General features: G+C 44.0%; 1 protein-coding gene across 3 annotated transcripts in view; it reads right to left on the bottom strand.

Annotated features, from left to right (window-relative positions):
* Nucleotides 1-18,753, bottom strand: part of OTOA (otoancorin) — a 96,891-nt gene that overhangs the window by 23,745 nt on the left and 54,393 nt on the right. For all 3 annotated transcript variants that reach the window (XM_010388611.2, XM_010388610.2, XM_010388612.2), the window contains 7 exons: nt 18,333-18,391; nt 18,020-18,137; nt 14,226-14,299; nt 10,531-10,666; nt 8,755-8,945; nt 6,225-6,318; nt 774-903 (listed from right to left, as the gene is read on the bottom strand). In XM_010388611.2, coding sequence (XP_010386913.2) covers nt 774-903; nt 6,225-6,318; nt 8,755-8,945; nt 10,531-10,666; nt 14,226-14,299; nt 18,020-18,137; nt 18,333-18,391 — 802 coding nt within the window. The remainder of the gene's footprint in view (nt 1-773; nt 904-6,224; nt 6,319-8,754; nt 8,946-10,530; nt 10,667-14,225; nt 14,300-18,019; nt 18,138-18,332; nt 18,392-18,753) is intronic.

Raw genomic sequence — 18,753 nt, 5'->3', positions numbered from 1 at the left:
TTCTGGGCTTAAACCCATTAATTCTCACAATAACCCAGTGAGGTAGAGACTTTCATTATCCCCATTTGATAGAGGATGAAAACTGAGGCACACAGAGGTTAAAGAGCTTACCCAAAACCACACAGCCAGTAAGTGGCAGACTCAGGAGAGAAATCTAGCCAGCTCAGCCCTGTCACTGCAATGGTAAACCACTAATCCATGTTGGTCCTTTAAGTCAATCCTACTGAAATGTTTGTTACACGTATTCACTCATTAAACCTGCTAGCCTGGGTATGGAGTATGGGACATGATTCCAGGTTACTTTACAAAACTGTAACTCTTTCTTGTTTTGTTTTGTTTTGAGACAGAGTCTTGCTGTCACCCAGGCTGGAGTGCAGCGGTACCATCTCAGCTCACTGCAAATTTCACCTCCTTGGTTCAAGCAATCCTTGTGCCTCAGCCTCCAGAGTACCTGGGACTACAGGCGCGCACCATTACGCCTGGCTAATTTTTGTGTTTTCAGTAGAGACAGGGTTTCGCCATGTTGGCCAGGCTGGTCTCGAGCTCCTGACCTCAAGTGATCTGCCTGCCTCAACCTCACAAAGTGCTAGGATTACAAGCTTGAGCAACCGCGCCTGACCCAAAAATGTAATTCTTTGCCTGTAGATTTTGTCATTCTATTGCTTTGCAGACATTTCATCCAGTTCCCTGCATAAGGAGGCCTCTTGATGTCAGAGACCCTGCCCAAAACACTGCCACCCCACCAGTGGCTCAGATACCCTGGAAACACTCACCAGGCATAGGGTCAGAGCTGGGGATCTTGTCACTGCTATTCCGAACAGATTCAAAGACAGCCCAGAGGAATTCTTTAGGGGGCAAGGTCCTGGCCATCTTGGAAGCTGCTTGTAGAAGGATCTCAGGAAACTGTGTGAGAGAAGATGAAAGAAGATGAATAATAATTAAAGCCCCTTAAATACAGATGGAAATCAGAACTGAAACTGTCACATTACTTACTGCCTTCATTCTTTGTTATAGCAACTTCTCATATAAATCTAATCCCTAGTCCCACTAATGTGGTCTCTATAAAGAATCCTATAAAATGATACTCAACCTCAATAAAAATCCAATAAAGGCTAAAAAACATAAATACATCACTTTTCACCAGATAGTCAAAAATAAAATAAAGTGCTAATACTTAATGTTGGGCACATTCATTTTTCTGTGGGACTGTCAAATTGTGCACTATTAGCAGAGCAATCTGATAATATCGACAAAAAATGTAGGCTAGGCCAGGTGCAGTGGCTCACACCTGTAATCCCAGCATTTTGGGAGGTCGAGGTGGGCAAACCACTTGAGGTCAGGAGCTCAAGACTGGCCTGGCCAACGTGGTGAAACCCCATCTCTATTAAAAATACAAAAATTAGCCAGGCGTGGTGGCATGCACCTGTCATCCCAGCTACTTAGGAGGCTGAGGCAGAAGGATCACTTGGGCCCAGGAGGCGGAGGTTGTAGTGAGTCGAGAGTGTGCCACTGCACTCCAGCCTGGCGATGGGAGTAAAATCCTGTCTCAAAAAAAAAAAAAAAAAAAAAAAAAAAAAAAGTGTGTGTACCTACCCCTTTTTTGGTTTGGTGCTATTTCAAAGTTTTTACTAAACTTTACGTTTGATATACTTTGGAGGTGTACCCCACCCAAATCTCATATTGAAATGTAATCCCCAGTATTGGAGGTGGGGCCCAGTGAGAGGTGACTGGATCATGGGGGCAGATTTTTCATGAATAGTTAAATACAATCCCCTTGGTATTGTCCTCACAATAATGAGAGCGTTCTCTCGAGATCTTATTGTTTAAATGGATGTAGCACCTCCCCCATCACTGTCTTGCTCCTGCGTGGGCCAAGTAAGACGTGCCTGCTCCCCCTTCGCCTTTCGCCATGATTGTAAGTTTCCTGAGGCCTTCCCAAAAGCTGGGCAGATGCCAGCATCATGCTTCCTGTACAGTCTGCAGAGCCATGAGCCAATCAATCCTCTTTTCTTGGTTTTTTTTATTTTTTTTTTTTTTTTAGACAGAGTCTCGCTGTGTCACTCAAGCTGGAGTATAGTGGTGGGATCTCCAATCGCTGCAATCTCCACCTCCCAGGCTCAAGTAATTCTCATGCCTCAGCCTCCTGAGTAGCTGGAATTACAGGCATGCAGCACCAAGCCAGGCTAATTTTTTTTTATTTTTAGTATAGACAGGGTTTCACTATCTTGGCCTGACTGGTCTCAAACTCCTGGCCTCAAGTGATTCACCCACCTCGGCCTCACAAAGTGCTGGGATTACAGTTGTGAGCCACTGTGCCTGGCGGTGTTTGTTTGGTTTTTGTTTTTTGAGATGGAGTCTCGCTCTGTCACCCAGGCTGGAGTGCAGGGTGCGATCTTGGGTAACTGCAAGCTCCGCCTCCAGGGTTCACGCCATTTTCCCACCTCAGCCTCCCGAGTAACTGGGACTACAGGCACCCGCCACCACGCCCAGCTAATTTTTTGTAATTTTTAGTAGAGACGGGGTTTCACCGTGTTAGCCAGGATGGTCTCGATCTCCTGACCTCATTCCGCCCACCTCAGCCTCCCAAAGTGCTGGGATTACAGGCATGAGCCACTGCACCTGGCCCTTTTTATTTTATTTTTTTAATTTAACTTTTATTTTAAGTTCAGGGATACATGGCAGGTTTGTTATATAGGTAAGCTTGTGTCATGGAGGCTTGTTGTACAAATTATTTAATCACCCAGGTATTAAGCCTAGTACCCATTAGTTATTTTTGCTGATCTTCTCCCTCCTCCCACCCTTCACTCTCCAATAGGCCCCAGTATCTGCTGTTCCATTCTATGTGACAACATGTTCTCATCATTTAGCTCCCACTTATAAGTGAGAAGATGTGGTATTTGGTTTTCTGTTCCTGCATTAGTTTGCTAAGGATGATGGCCTCCAGCTCCATCCATGTCCCTGCAAAGAACACAATCTCATTCTTTTTTACAGCCACATAGTATTCCATGTAAACCTCTTTTCTTTATAAATTACCCAGTCTCAGGTATTTCTTTATAGCAATGCAAGAATTGCCTAACACAGGTCAGGTGCAGTGGCTCACACCTGTAATCCTAGCACTTTGGGAGGCCCAAGCGGACAGATCACCTGAGGTCAAGGGTTTGAGACCAGCCTGGCCAACATGGTGAAACCCCGTTTCTACAAAAAATATAAAAATTCATGGGGCATGGTGGTGTATGCCTGTAATCCCAGCTACTCAGGAGGCTGAGGCAGGAGAATCACTTAAACCCAGGAGGCAGAGATTGCAGTGAGCTGAGATCGTGCCACTGCACTCCAGCCTGGGCAACAGAGCTAGACTCTGTCTCAAAAAAGAAAAAAAGAATTGCCTAACAACATTTATCATGGAAAAGAGGTGAAGAAGGGTTGTCTCAACATCCTGAATGGAGACTAGCAATGAGGGACTTAGGGGATTTTGGGTTGCCTTGGAGAAAGTGTCGTTTCTCATCTAGAATGAATACACTTTGTCAAGACTTGGGATATTATTAGGAGGCCTGTCTGTGGGCCCAGAGAATTCATCAAGCCCTACAAACAGCTATGCCTCTCTGGGTCCCAGCTCACCCAGAGAGAAAGCCTCTCAGCCTAGTAGCTCCCCTTTCTAGACTCATCTTTAGAATTAGAGTCACAGTCTAGGCCAGCAGTTCTCAACCCTGACTGTACGTAAGAATCACCTGGGACACCCTGCAGATTCTGATTAGTTGGTCTGGGCTGGATACCATGGACTGGTCCATCTTGGAATCTCCCCAGGTGATTCTAATGTGCAGCTAAGGCGGAAAGCAACTGCTCTAAGACAGTTAACTTTTAGAAAGCAATGTGCATAGCGGAGTGAATGTTATTTTCCATTTTGTATTTTTTAAAGAAGAGTGTATATATGCTCTTGTGTTTTTAGTAGAGACAGGGTTTCGCCATGTTGGCTTGTTATATAGATAATTTTACACCTATATAAAACATGTTATATAGGTAGTCAGGATTTTTCTGAAAGGATGCAGAAGAGATTGGGGACAGCAACTGCCTCTGAAGAGGGAAGCTAGGGAACTACAAGTCTGGAGTGGGAGGGAGACTTGCTTCTCATCCTATTACCTTTAGTGCAATTGGGATTTGTTAACCAGGAGCATGTATTACTTGTTCTATTAAACATTTCCAGTATTTAAAAAAAGAGTATACAGAATAATACAACAAAACACCCATGTCCTCACAACCCAGCTTAAGAAATAAAACATCACAATATAAATAATAAGTCCCTCCTTCACTCTTTGCCTTCCTCCTTCCCCAGAAGTAACTGTCACTCTGGATTTGGCATTCACTTTTACACTTCTCTTACATATAAACTTGGTTTACATATGCTTTAAATTAATTCAGCTAGTATTTATTTATTTACTTCATATCCTACTATAGATATACTTTTGCAACCTGGGGGTTTTTTAATTCTACACTGTGTTTTTGATATTTCACAGTGTTGATACAAGACTTTTTCAACTTCAGAAGTTGATTTTTTTAAGATTAGATAGACATATGTATGTTCTCACTGATATGTAGGAGCTAAACTATGAGGACCCAAAGGCATAAGAATGATGCAATGGACTTTGGGGACTTGGATGGAAGATTGTGGGGGACAAGGGATAAAAGACTACAAATATGGTGCAGTGTATACTGCTCAGGTGATAGGTGCACCAAAATCTTACAAATCACCACTAAATAACTTACTCCTGTAACCAAGTACCACCTGTACCCCAATAACTTATGGAAAATAACAAACATCTAAACATAGAAAAAACAAGGAAGGAAAAAAATAGATGGATATATAACATTTATGCATCGGGGCCAGACAAGGTGGCTCACGCCTATAATCCCAGCACTTGGGAGGTCAAGGCAGGCAGATCACTTGAGATCAGGAGTTCAAGACCAGCCTGGCCAATATGGTGAAACCCCATAGCTACTAAAAATATATAAATTAGCTGGGCATAGTGGCAGGCGCCTGTAATCCCAGCTACTCGGGAGGCTGAGGCAGGAGAATCACTTGAACCTGGGAGGCGGAGGTTGCAGTGAGCCGAGATTGCAGTCACTACTCTCCAGCCTGTGCAACAGAGGGAGACTCCATTTCAAAATAAAATAAAATAATAAAATAAAAATAAACATTTGTGCATCAACTGCTTATAACCATATATTTGGACATCCAGAATATGATTTTACTGTGACTAAACTTCAGAATGTGTGCTACACATGTGTGATCCCAGGTGATGTTCTGTATGTTCAGGCCCTGCTGAGTATGTGTGACTATGTGCACCTTGCGCCTGCAAGTGCAGGTATGAGAGTGTGTGGATGTGCTTTGTGGGGAATCTGATTGTCGTTCAGCAAACATTCACTCCTTTCCTACCCTCCACCTCCATGGAAGGAAACTCCTTCCTGCCCCATTAAAGTTGGTCTTGGTCGTGTAACTCACTTTGGCCCTTGGAGTGTGGCAGAAGCGACAGCGTGTCAATTTCCAGCCTAGGACTTAAGGAGAATTGTACTTATCCCTTTTCTTTTTGGTAGTTTCATACCTTCATGGTGAGAACAAGTTCTAGAGGCTGGGCTCCAAATGCAGCCTTATAGAGCAGGGCTGCTCCAGTGACCCACAGATCAAGCAGCAAGAAACATATGCGAATTGTTCTATGCCCTTGAGATTGTGTGGCTTTGTTATGCAGCAAAAATGACTAATTAATGCTTATTTTGCATGTCCCTTGACCTAGACTGTCTAACTTCTGGAGCCTTACTCCAAGAAAAGTGTCATGCCCAAATGTAATAATCAACAAAGACTTGTTATTGGATTAAATGTGTCTGCATATATGATTGCATACACTGGACATATATGTGCATGTGCCTAGGGCACCAGCCAGTGTGAGAGCCAGAACAGGTGTGGGTGTGAGATGCACACTAATAGCAGAGTGGTAGCTACGTGATGCCCGTCTGCACACATCTGCCTGGGGGGCCACAAAAAAGGGCCTGAGTTCATTTAGCTGTGGCCTCACTCCCTTTTCCAGAACCTTGCACATCCTGGAATGGAGCTGGAAACATCTTAGCCCTTTGAGGCAGGGAGGAAGCTTCCAGAAGCTTAGACAGCAGTATAACTGACCACATTTTCTCTCCCCTTCAAACTCCTTCAGCCTTCTTAAGATGGAGCACAACATTACCTTTGTGGCTATAGAGCTTAATTCATCTCCTGAGAAAAGTACTAGAAAGGGTCCCAAGTCCTTCGTGGTATCGGCTGTCCAGTGCTGAGGGAGTCTAAAAAGAGATAATAACCAGTAAAGTGAAAAAAGCATGCTGTGGTGGACATCTGTTGCCTTTTCCCCCAACACTCTTGTCTTTCAGGAACAGATTGTCTTACACTCAGAGAAACTGTCAATCACATGGTCCCACTTCCTTGACCAAGAAAATTGGCATGTGATACAGGCTGACCAATCAGAGTCATCCCTGGGAATTTTGATGGAACTATCAGAGAAGCTCTCCTTTCTCTGGTATCTCTGGCTGTAAAGAGGATATTGGAGGACATTCGTATTACCAAGTGGAAAAATTAAAGACCACACCAAGGAATACAGAGTTGAGGGATGGGAGGAACGTATTCCTGATGATGTCATTTGAGACACTGGATTCAGCCACGCCTGAAGACCACCAGTGGAGTTTCCCATTACGTTCCATTCCTGAATTCAATACATTCTCATTCTCTTTTTAGATTAAATTTTTAAATTAAATTATTGAATTTCTGCTATTTACATCACAGTGTTTCCTTCCTCCTCCTCCCCGACAGAAGAGTAATTATATATTTCTTCCTTTTAATTTACCATAACAGTCTTCTCTTAGAATAAGAAAAAACTTTCTCTTGAACTTGGCAGGATAAAATAAAAGCACTGACCCAGAATCCACTGTTATTCTTATGTAGATCATAAATGCCTACAGTGAAGAGCATTACACTATCTTTGGTGACATCTCTAAAGGAGGTCTGCCCAATTAGCAGTGACAGCTGGTGGGAATGCAACATCACACAGCCACTTTGGAAGAACTTTGGTGGTTTCTTACAAAAGCAAACATGTTTTTGCCATATAACCCAGCAAACACACTCTTTGGTATTTACGCAAAGGAGTTGAAAACTTATGTCTACATGAAAACCCGTATATGGATGTTTATAGCAGCTTTATCCATAATTGCCAAAATTTGGAAGCAACCAAATGTCCTTCCGTAGGTGAAGGGCTAAATAAACTGTGGTTCATGAAGACAATGAAATATTATTCAGCACTAAAAAGGAATGAGCTATCAAGCCAAAAAAAGACCTGGAGAAAACTTAAGTACATATTACTAAGTGAAAGAAGTCTATCTGAAAAGGCTATCTGCTGTATGATTCCAAATATATGATATTCTAGAAAAGGCAAAAGTATGAGTGGTTGCCAGGAATTAGGAGTGAGGGAGGAATGAACAGGCAAAGCCCGGAAGGATTTTTAGGGCAGCGAAAATACTCCAAATGATACTATAATGGTGAATACATGTTATTATATACTTGTCTGAACCCATAGAATGTAAAGCACCAAGAGTGAACCCTAATATTAAATACAGACTTCGGGTGACAATGAGAATCCAATGACAATAATGTCAACATAGGTTCATCAGTTCTAATAAACGTACGACTTTGGTGGGGGATATTGATCACCGGGAGCTTCTGCGTGTATGGAGTCAGAGGGATATGGGAAATCTCTATCCTCTCCATTTTTCTGAGAACCTAAAACTAGTCTTAAAAATAGACTGTAGGGTCAGGCATGGTGGCTCATACCTATAATCCCAACACTGTGGGAGGCTTAGGTGGGTGAATCCCTTGAGCCCAGGAGTTCGAGACTCACCTAGGCAACATGATGAAATTCCATCCCTTAAAAAAAAAATACAAAAATTAGCTGGGTACAGTGATGTGCACCTGTGGTCCCAGCTACTTGGAAGGCTGAGGTGAGAGAATCACCTGAGCCAGGGAGGTTGAGGCTGCAGTAAGCCATTACTGTGCCATAGCACTCCAGCCTGGGTGACAGAGCAAGACCCTATCTCAAAAATATATATATATATAGTCTTTAAACTAATAATAATACCACTGCTTTGCATCTGTAAAGGGCCATGTTTTCCAAATTTCCCCTTCATATGCCAAGCTGTGTAAGTAGCAACTCTTTGAGATTTGTAGAGAAGCTACTATTGATTCCATTTTACAGCAAATCTGAAGCCAAGGCCGGGCGCAGTGGCTCATGTCTGTAATCCCAGGACTTTGGGAGGCTGAGGCGGGTGGATCACGAGGTCAGGAGATCGAGACCATCCTGGCCAACATGGTGAAACCCTGTCTCTCCTAAAAATACAAAAATTAGCTGGGCGTGGTGGCACATGCCTGTAATCCCAGCTACTTGGGAGGCTAAGGCAGGAGAATCGCTTGAACCAGGGAGTCAGAGGTTGCAGTGAGCCAAGGTTGCACCACTGCACTCCAGCCTGGCCACAGAGTGAGACTCCATTTCAAAAAAAAAAAAAAAAAAAAAAAATCTGAAGCCAAAAGAAGAAAGGTCACATTTCCAAAATAAGCCTAAGAATTTTATCTCATCCTAAGCCAGAAACTCTGTTTGCCGGGCAGGAGAACCAAGGTTGAGTGTCCCTCTATAGAGCATACCACAGCCCCAAAAGCCAAGCCCAGCCACTCCTCACCCGTACTGTCCCAGGAGCTTGAGCCTCACTGCAGCCTTTTGCTCATGGTTGAGGTCTGGGCAGTCTCTGAGGCTGTGTAGAGCAGTCGCCCAGGCCCTGGGGGAGATCCCCCTGTCGATGATGGCTGCCGGCAAGTGACACAGCAGGTTCCCCATGATGTCCACAGTGTACTCATCGGCAATGGAGTTGTCCTGAACCCAAAAAGTGGAGCCAATGGGCAGTTCCAGCAGAGCATAAGATCATGAACCATTAGAAATACATCCTGTGAGGTGGGCACTGTGGCTGACGCCTATAATCCCAGCACTCTGGGAGGCTGAGGCAGGCGGATCATTTGAGGCCAGGGGCTCGAAATCAGGCTGGCCAACATGGTGAAACCCCATCTATACTAAAAATACAAAAATTGGCCTGGCGTCGTGGTGCATGGCTGTAGTCCCAGCTAGTCAGGAGGCTGAGGCACAAGAATCACTTGAACCCGGGAGGTGGAGGTTGCAGAGAGCCGAGATGATCATGCCATTGCACTCCAGCCTGGGTGACAGAGGAAAACTCTGTCTCAAAAAAGAAAAAAGAAAAAAAAAAAAAAAAGGTTCCAATCCCATACTTCTTAAAGATTCCAGGATCTGAATTGTCTACCTGACATGGATTCCTAGAGATGGAAGGGGACCTGATCTTCCCCAGGGATGCAGGCCTCAGAAATCTGGAAAACCCTGGCTTGGCACACCAGGAGCACTCAGTAATTGAGCACTACTGTCATTGTTACTGCTCTGAGAATATTCCAGAGTTCAACCACCATTATTCTATTAGCACCACAACAATGAAAACACACTTCAATGTCTGTGTGCCACTTGAAAGCCTTCAAAGCTCTTTTGCACTTTTGCAAAATGACAAAAATTGTTGACATTTATTGTGTGTTTCCTATGTGCACTGTCCTGAGTATCTACGGATCTCAATCTAGTCATCTTCAAAGTAACTGTAAGAAGTAAGTACTACTATTATCCATTTTTTAAAGAAAAAGAAACTGCCAGCTAGTGGCAAGACTAGGATTCACACCCAGACAGTCTGGCCTTTGAGCCTTTACATTAAATAACACATTGCCCATGTCATGCTCTCAATACCCTATGAGGAAGCTGGGTACGGTGGCTCACATCTATAATCCCAACACTTTGGGAGGCCGAGGTGGAGTGGATCACCTGATGTTAGGAGTTTGAGACAATCCTGGCCAACATGGTGAAACCCTGTCTCTACTGAAAATACAAAAAATAGCCAGGTATAGTGGTACACACCTGTATTCCCAGCTACTTGGGAGGCTGAGGCAGGAGAATCGCTCAAACCTGGGAGGCAGAGGTTGCAGTGAGCTGAGATTGCACCACTGCACTCCAGCCTGGGTGGCAGAGTGAGACTCTGCCCCCCCAAAAAAAAAAAATACTCTATGGGGGATGTGCTATTACCCCCACCTTACAGATGAGAAGACTGAGGCTCAGGGAGGAAAGGTGATTCACCCAAAGCCATATAACCAATCACTGGCACCCAGTCTCTGGGTACTGTGCTCTTTCCATTCCTCCAGAGTAGCTTCCCCTCCTTTGGACCCTGGAGCAGAAGTCTCCAGAACCAATGGCCAAGATTGTTCCAACCAGCAGCTTTAGAGTAAGCTTCAAGACCCACAAGTCAGACTTCTGGCCATCAGAGCAGGCTCAAGATCCCAGCCAGATCCCTCACAGGGCTCCCCAAGATGGCCACAGACACCCAGAGGGAGGGGACACCCAGGAAGAGTTTTCTTACCAGGCACTGCTGCACTTTCCTGAGGACTGAAGTCTTTTTGTAGGAATCTAAAACCAAGGAATCCAACCAGCTCTTCCCCAGGCTGATCAGAAAGGGCACACACTGGGAGGCTGGGACAGAAGCCAGGTAGCGGGCCCTGGAGAGGGATGTGGAGAACAAGAGGAGGAACACGTGACTGCTCCTGTTGACCCCTAAAATCAGGGTCCACATGCCCAAGAGCAATTCCCAAAGATGTTCTTTAAATGTTTGTTCTCCCCAGTGATGCTTTGGCTCCCTGCAGCAGGTAGCAAGTCTCCCATCCATCATGCTCCTCTTCTATGGGTGGGAACAAACTTCCCATCATGCTCCTCTTCTATGAATGGGCAACAAACTTCCCATCATGCTCTCTTCTATGGGTGGGAGCAAATTTCCCATCATGACCCTCTTCTATGGGTGGGAACAAACTTCCCATCATGCTCCTCTTCTATGCCCCAGAGCATTGATCAGATAATGGGTTCTCCATAAATAAACGTGTTGAATGATGGACTGGTTGAGGGGAGATGAAAAAGAAAGGAAAAAGTAGATGAAAAAAGAGACAAAGAGGAGAGAGAATAAGTAGAAAGTGAGAAAGAAAGGTAAGAAAAAGAGTGGAAAGAGAAATTCTGTCATCTCCAGTCCAGAACTCTGCCTTCACCTCTTGATCCTTCAGCTCTTGACCATGTATTCTCAACAGGGTCAAGGTCACCCTCAAAAAGGAGAAACTGGTTTGGATGGGGGATAAAAAAGACTGTTATGACAATGATCTGTGACCCACTGAAACTCATTCCTACTCAGAATATTCTTCCTCAGTGTATAATTTCTTTCATTCAGGAGAAATTAAAATTTTCTCCTTTGGAAGGCAATAATAAAAGTTGAGAAAAGCTGCATGAAACCCATCCGGCCTACTCAACCCCACCACTCGACTGTTCCAAAACCAGATTCAACATCTTGCCCCAAACATTTTCTTCCACCTCTGTGCTATCCCACACTCCTTTTTTTCTTTGTCCCAAGCCTGTTATTGCTGTCTCCTTAGTATTATCCCAATCTGTTCTTACTTCTGACTGGGTACGGTAGCTCACACCTATAATCCCAGCACTTTGGGAGGCCAAGGTGGGTGGATCACCTGAGATCAGGAGTTTGAGACCAGCCTGAGCAACATGGTGAAATCCTATCTCTACCAAAAATACAAAAAATTAGCTGGGCATGGTGGCGTGCACCTGGGGTTTCAACTACTCCAGAGGCTGAAGTGGAAGAATCACTTGAACCTGGGAGGCAGAGGTTGCAGTGAGCTGAGATCGCACCACTGCACTCCAACCTGGGTGACAGAATGAGACCCTGTCTCAAAACAACAACAAAAATCTATTCTTACTTCTCCATTCCCAGTACCACTGGTTTATTTATTTCTTCATTCATCCAGCAAATATCTACAAAACATCTACAGTAAGCCAGGCACTATTCTAGGCACCAAATATAACAATGAACAAGATACAAGTGGTCCTGCATTCATGGTGCTTAATTCTAGTAGAGAGAAGAAACACAGAGACCAGTGAATAAAACAGGTCATTTCAGCTATTAATAAATGTAAGGAAGAAGGCAGGCACAGTGGCTCACGCCTGTAATCCCAGCACTTGGGAGGCCAAGGCAAGCAGATCACCTGAGGTCAGGAGTTTGAGACCAGCCTGGCCATCACGGTAAAACCCTGTCTCTACCAAGAAATACAAAAATTAGCCAGGCGTGGTGGCACACACCTGTAATCCCAGCTACTGGGGAGGCTGAGGTAGGAGAATCTCTTGAACTCAGGTGGCAGAGGTTGCAATGAGCCAAGATTACACCACTGCCCTCCAGCCTGGGTGACAGAGGGAGACTCTGTCTCAAAAATTAATTAATTAATTAATGTAAGGAAGAAAATAAAATGGCTCTGTAAAAGAAAATGACAATGGGGATAATCAAATGAGCCCCTTCTAAGGCAGTTCCATTTGAGCTGAGACATGAATGAGTGGAAGAAATGCCATGCCAAGATCTGGGTTACTGAAATAATCTTCAGCTGTCTCCCTTCTTTCCATTCAGCCTCCCTGCATTCTATCCTCCACGTGGGTAGTGGCTATGATCTTTCTGAAATATAAATCTGATGGCTGCACACAGAATATGAGTGAAACTCCTCACTTCACAAAGCCCCCATGATCTGATGTTCCTTACCTCTCTGGCCTTCTCTCCCCTATCTACTCTGCAGACATACCCCCATGTGTTCCCAGAGTGATTTGCTTTTCTTACCCACTGCTGAACCGGACATCCCCATTCCACTGCCTGGAATATCCATCTTAAACTCTCCATCCAGCACTAGTTCAGTCTCCTCTGTCTCTCCAGTCTATAGGTGATATTCCCTCCTCTGTGCCCCATGCTCATTATCCCTCTCCTTTGCCTCTCCTTTGGAAAGCAATAAAAAAGTTGAGAAAGGCTCCATGAAACCCATCTGGCCTACTCAACCCCACCACTTGACTGTTCGAAAACCAGATTCAACATCTTCCCTGAAACATGTTCTTACACCTCTGTGCTAACAGAGGTGAATAACAGCACCTGGCTTTCTTGGAAAGCACCTGGTTTTTCTTGGAAAACCATCTCTCTCACTCTAAGTCCTTATGGTTTCTCTCCAGCCCCAGGGGTGCAATACAGATTAAAGTCAGTCAAACTTACCCATCCTCCCAACCTCACTGATTGGTTCAAGGAAAATAAATTCGCCCAATTAAGGTCAATGAGAGTCAAACCCAATACGTGTATTGAGAACGATGGGAAGAGAATGTTTTTCTCTTTTCCCTGAATATGAAGCTGGGAAAATTTAACCTTAGATCTGCCAGGGTTTCCACAGAGAAAGAACTTGCCTGATAGTGAAGCCAGCAGAGATAAGCTGGGACAAGAGACAAATGACATCATTTGAATGCCTAGATCCACCCATGCCTGAAGTCCCTCTCAACTTTCCAGTTACCTGAACCAAAAATTCCCTTTTATTGCATAATCCAATTTCAGTTTCAGTTCTGTTGCTTTCAACCAAATATCAACCTGATACTATAATTGGCTTCATGTTTGTCTATTCCCTCTCCCACCATGAGATTATAAGGTCTCATAAACTAATAGGAATTTCTAAATTTTCAGATAGAAAATTTAGCTATCTGAGAACTAGCATACAGCAAGTACTCAATGAACTTTTTTTTTTTTTTAATGAATGAAGATAATAAGAGCAAAATAAGGTAGAAGGAAATAAAGAAGGAGAGAAGGAGAGAAACAATGTCCAGATCATGTTTGAAAAGCAGGGCTACCCTGCAGGTCTGAAAGCTCACACATGCCAGGAGAAACACCTACTGCTCCCATCAGCCCTGATTCCCCTGAAGCCTGGCACAGCCACAAAGCCAGGCCGGATGGGACCTGCCTCACTGACACCCATTCAGGCTTCGGTTGCTTTGGCTTGGTTTTTACATAACATGAAAAGCAAGAAGGTCTGTCTGAAATGTCTATATGATACTCAGAATTGAAATCCTGGATCTCAAGGGCTTAACTGTCTAAGGCACGCTCCACTCTGCCTCTAGTTCCTCAAGAAAACCCAATGGGGAGAGAATCACTTTGACTTCAGTGATTCCCACCGATCTTACTGCTGAGCCAGAAAGTGGGGGCTGATGTTCACTTACGGGAGTGCAGCCAAGAGGAAAGGTGGCATAGACAACCTGGAAACTTCCCAGTATTTCCACGCCAAACAGTTAACCTGAAAGATTAAGCAGTTCTGGGGATTTCGTGCAGTAAGAAGAAGAACAAACACAAGTAGTGCTTTCCGTGTGCCAGGCACTATTCTAAGTGCTCCATATGTGTTCACTTATGCAATACAGCACCTTATGATGTAGGTACTACTACTCTGCCCAGTTTATGGATGAGAAAATTGCAATAACAAACATGAACACAGACATTTAAGTGTGATGCTCATCGCAATTGTTTTATATCTGCAAGAAAGGGAGATATAATTTTAATATTCCTCAGCAGGGGATTGGTTAAGTAGATTATGATATATACATACAATGGAATAGTGCACCTACTTTGTTTTAAATAAGGTAGATTTATATATATGAACATTAAATGATGTCTGTGCTATTTTACACATGTGCATATATATATAGTTACATCATAATGTAAGAATCACAAATGAGCTCATACTGTACACACTATTCTGTTAAACTATATATATAGCTTAACTACACATATAGTTATACAGTTATATTTAACTATATATAGTTATATTTAATTATATATAGTTATACATAGCTTAACTATATATATAGTTATATATATAGTTACATATCTATATATATATCTTAGCTATATATATAAACAGAACAGTGTGTATAGTATGAACTCACTTGTGGTTTTTTTTTTTTTTTTTTTTTTTTTTGAGACAGCATCTCACTCTGTCACCCAGTGGTACAGTGGCGTAATCTCAGCTCACTGCAACCTCCGCCTTCCTGGTTCAAGCAATTGTCCTGCATCAGCCTCCCAAGTAGCTGGGATTACAGGCACCTGCCACCATGCATGGCTAATTTTTTTTTTTTTTTTTTTTTTTTTTTTGTATTTTTAGTAGAGATGGGGTTTCACCAAGTTGGCCAGGCTGGTTTCGAACTCCTGACCTAAAGTGATCCACCATCTTGGCCTCCTAAAGTGGCATGAGCCACTGTGCCCAGCCCACTTGTGGTTTTTATATTACATGTAAATAGATAAGGTTTTTTAAATTTGGTTTAGAGATAGAGTCTCACTCTGTCATACAGGCTGAAATGCAGTGACTCGATCATAGCTCACTGCCGCCTTGAACTCCTGGGTTCAAGTGATCCTCCTGCCTCAGTTTCCCAAGTAGCTAGGACTACAGGCATGTGCTACCACATTTGGCTAATTTTTGTACTTTTTGTACAGTTAGTCTTGCTATGTTTCCCAGGTTGGTTTCAAAGTCCTGTCCTCAAATGAACCTCCCACCTCAGCCTCCCAAAGTGCTAGAATTGCAGGCATGAGTCATTGCGCCTGGCCTATATTTTATACGTAAAAGAAAACTCTCAAAAATGATAGCAGGCCGGGCGCGGTGGCTCAAGCCTGTAATCCCAGCACTTTGGGAGGCTGAGATGGGCGGATCACGAGGTCAGGAGATCAAGACCATCCTGGCTAACACGGTGAAACCCCGTCTCTACTAAAAAATCCAAAAAAAAAAAAAAAAAAAAAACTAGCTGGGCGAGGTGGCGGGCGCCTGTAGTCCCAGCTACTCGGAGGCTGAGGCAGGAGAATGGTGTAAACCCGGGTGGCGGAGCTTGCAGTGAGCTGAGAACCAGCCACTGCACTCCAGCCCAGGCGACAAAGCGGGACTCCGTCTAAAAAAAAAAAAAAAAAAATGATAGCAAACTGTTCTTTATAGTTACCTCTGAAACACGGTTGCTCACCTCAGTATTATGGACATTTTGGACCAGATACCTCTGTGTACTGGTGCTGTCCTATGCATTGTAGGATGTTGAACACTACCCCGGCCTCTACCCACTAGATGCCAATAGCTCGGCTCCAGTTGTGACAACCAAAAGTGTTTGCAGACATGGCCAAAAGTCCCCTAAGAGGGCAAAACAGTACTCTGTTGAGAACAACTGCTTTGGGGAAAATTGGAGAAATTTTACTTTCTCTGTATTGTGGGGTTTTTTGGTTTTTTTTGTTGTTGTTGTTGTTGTTGTTGTTGCTGTTTTTGTAATAATTATGTGTTTTCAGGATGGGCATGGTGGCTCATGCCTGTAATCCCAGCACTTTAGGGCTGAGGCTGGTGGATCGCTGGAGGTCAGGAGTTTGAGACCAGCCTCACCAACATGGTGAAACCCCATCCCTACTGAAAATACAAAAATTAGCCAGGTATGGTGGTGGGCACCTAGAATCCCAGCTATTCAGGAGACTGAGGCAGGAGAATCACTTGAACCCAGGGGCAGAGGTTGCAGTGAGCCAAGATTGAGCCACTGCATTCCGGCCTAGGCAACAGAGCAAGGTACTGTCTCAACAATAATAATAATAATAACAATAATAATGTGTTTTTAGTAAAAATATAAATGAGAAAGGCAAATTATCTAATTAACTGGTACGTGAAGGCTCTGAGAGCTGGAAGCCTAGGAAAGCACCTTCACTGGGGTAACTCTTCCTGCTCGAACATGTAGATCTTCCTCAAAGCAGGTCTGGCCTCCATCCATTTGCTCAGTTATTGGCTTGCCCACCTAGGCAGGTCTTTTAATATAGGTCAGTGGTTTGTACCAGCAAACCGATTAGAAATGCAAAGTCTCAGGCCTCACCCCTTACCTACTATATGTAAAACTCTGGGAGTGGGGTCTCCAATTTGTGTTTTTACAGCCTTCCAGACAATGCTGATGCAAGCTCAACTTTGAGAATCACTAACAGAATTAACAGTCCAAGGGAATGAGAGAGCTTCATTAAAACTTTGCATATTCCTCTAATGATCTTGAAGGATTATACACCAAGCACTCTATGCTTCCTGATTTTCTGGGAGATAATTTCCTCTTTGGAAATTCTTCATTCTGGTCTGAAATGCAAGGCCAGAGTTGAGAAGGTGCTTTTTCTCTCCATTACAGGAGTCTGTAAGCCAACGGGTTACACCAAAAGTTCAAATGTTGCAAGGCCTGTGTTTACTAGCTTAGACACTGTGAAAAATCAGTCACTGGCTGGGTGCAGTGGCTCATGCCTGTGATCCCAGCACTTTGAGAGGCTGAGGCAGGAGGATCACTTGAGCCCAGGAATTTGAGACCAACCTGGGCAACATATCAAGACCCTATCTCTACAAAAAAATAAATAAATTAGCCAGGCATGGTGGTGTGTGCCTTTAGTCCCAGCTACTCAAGAAGCTGAGGCGGGAGGATCTCTTGAGCCCAGGAGGTTGAGGCTGCAGTAAACCATGATCATGCCACTCTACTCCAGCCTGGGCAACAGGGCAAGACTCTGTCTCAAAAAAAAAAAAAAAAAAATCAGTTACTGCTTCTAATCTCCCCAAGGGTTAAATAGCCTCCATAATCTTTTGGAAAATGAAGTTTTAAGTGAGAAAGAAAATGCTCTCAGAGTACTGTTCGCATTCACAGCTACTCCTGGAAAATGTTGGAATATTAGCTAAAGGATTACCTTTCAACCCACGAGAACATAATTATGAACATGCAAAATACTATCCCTTATGAATATATTTTAAGGTTCAAATTTGAGTATAGAATAACCAATCTGTTGATACTCTGGCTGTAGAGATGTGGGTATTTGGAGCTGTTTAAAAAGAAACTGGAAAAAACCTGGCTCAATCTTTGGCCCTAAGTCATCACTTGCATCTAAATAATTCTGGCATAAAGATCTTTAGATGCCACAGCTAATCCAGGCCCAGTGACTGGGGTAGGGAGAGAGAATTAAAAGCTGGAAAATGCTTTAACGGTACCTGATATGGTGAAAGTAGGGCGAAGTTGTTCTGAAAATCCTGGAAATGGGCCAGAAAGAAGTCAGTGCTCATGGCATCAATGTGTGAGCAGGTCACGCCTTTGACCAGCTGCCCAGCACTAGAAAAGAAAACAAGGGACTCAGGAGAGGAAGGAGGTGAGGAGGAGAGGAAAGAAAGAGCAAGAGAAGGCAGATATGATCAGACACACGCTACAGACGTGACTGCCTAACTCTCCCTCCTGGGAAAGTAGGCTGCTCTGGCAAAAGGTTCTGAAGGGCCTGTTCGGCACCCAGGCCAAGTTACATTTTCCTACCTCAGAAGCTCCTCAGGCCTTCTGGTGGTCTTTAACAGAAGCTCATACAGGAACAGAGCCTGCGAGAAGAGAATGATTGACAGCACTGATGGCACACTCAGCGTGTGCCCAACACTGTGAGGCCCCATCAGGAAGTTGCTCCATAATCCCATTTTGCAGATGGGGAAATGGAGGCTTAACAGGCCATGTGAGTTACCTAGGACTACACCATCGCTAAGTGGCAGTGCCTGGATTTGAACTGGCGTCAAGGTAATTCCAGAGCCCTGTTCTCACACTCCAGGTGATTCTCTACACCCCATGAGGCAGATGAGAGGCAAAGATGTTGGTGGCAGGGCTGGAGTTTTACTTCCTGTGATTTACAAAACTGCTGACCAGTTGAGAACTCCCTGTGGCTCCTACTTACATGTGTGCCTGCCAGGTC

The sequence above is a fragment of the Rhinopithecus roxellana genome, chromosome 20, assembly GCF_007565055.1.
Source record: "Rhinopithecus roxellana isolate Shanxi Qingling chromosome 20, ASM756505v1, whole genome shotgun sequence".
In the NCBI taxonomy this organism is placed as follows: domain Eukaryota; kingdom Metazoa; phylum Chordata; class Mammalia; order Primates; family Cercopithecidae; genus Rhinopithecus; species Rhinopithecus roxellana.
The sequence above is the reverse complement of the archived record's forward strand: the minus strand, read 5'-3'. Positions and strand labels throughout refer to the sequence as shown.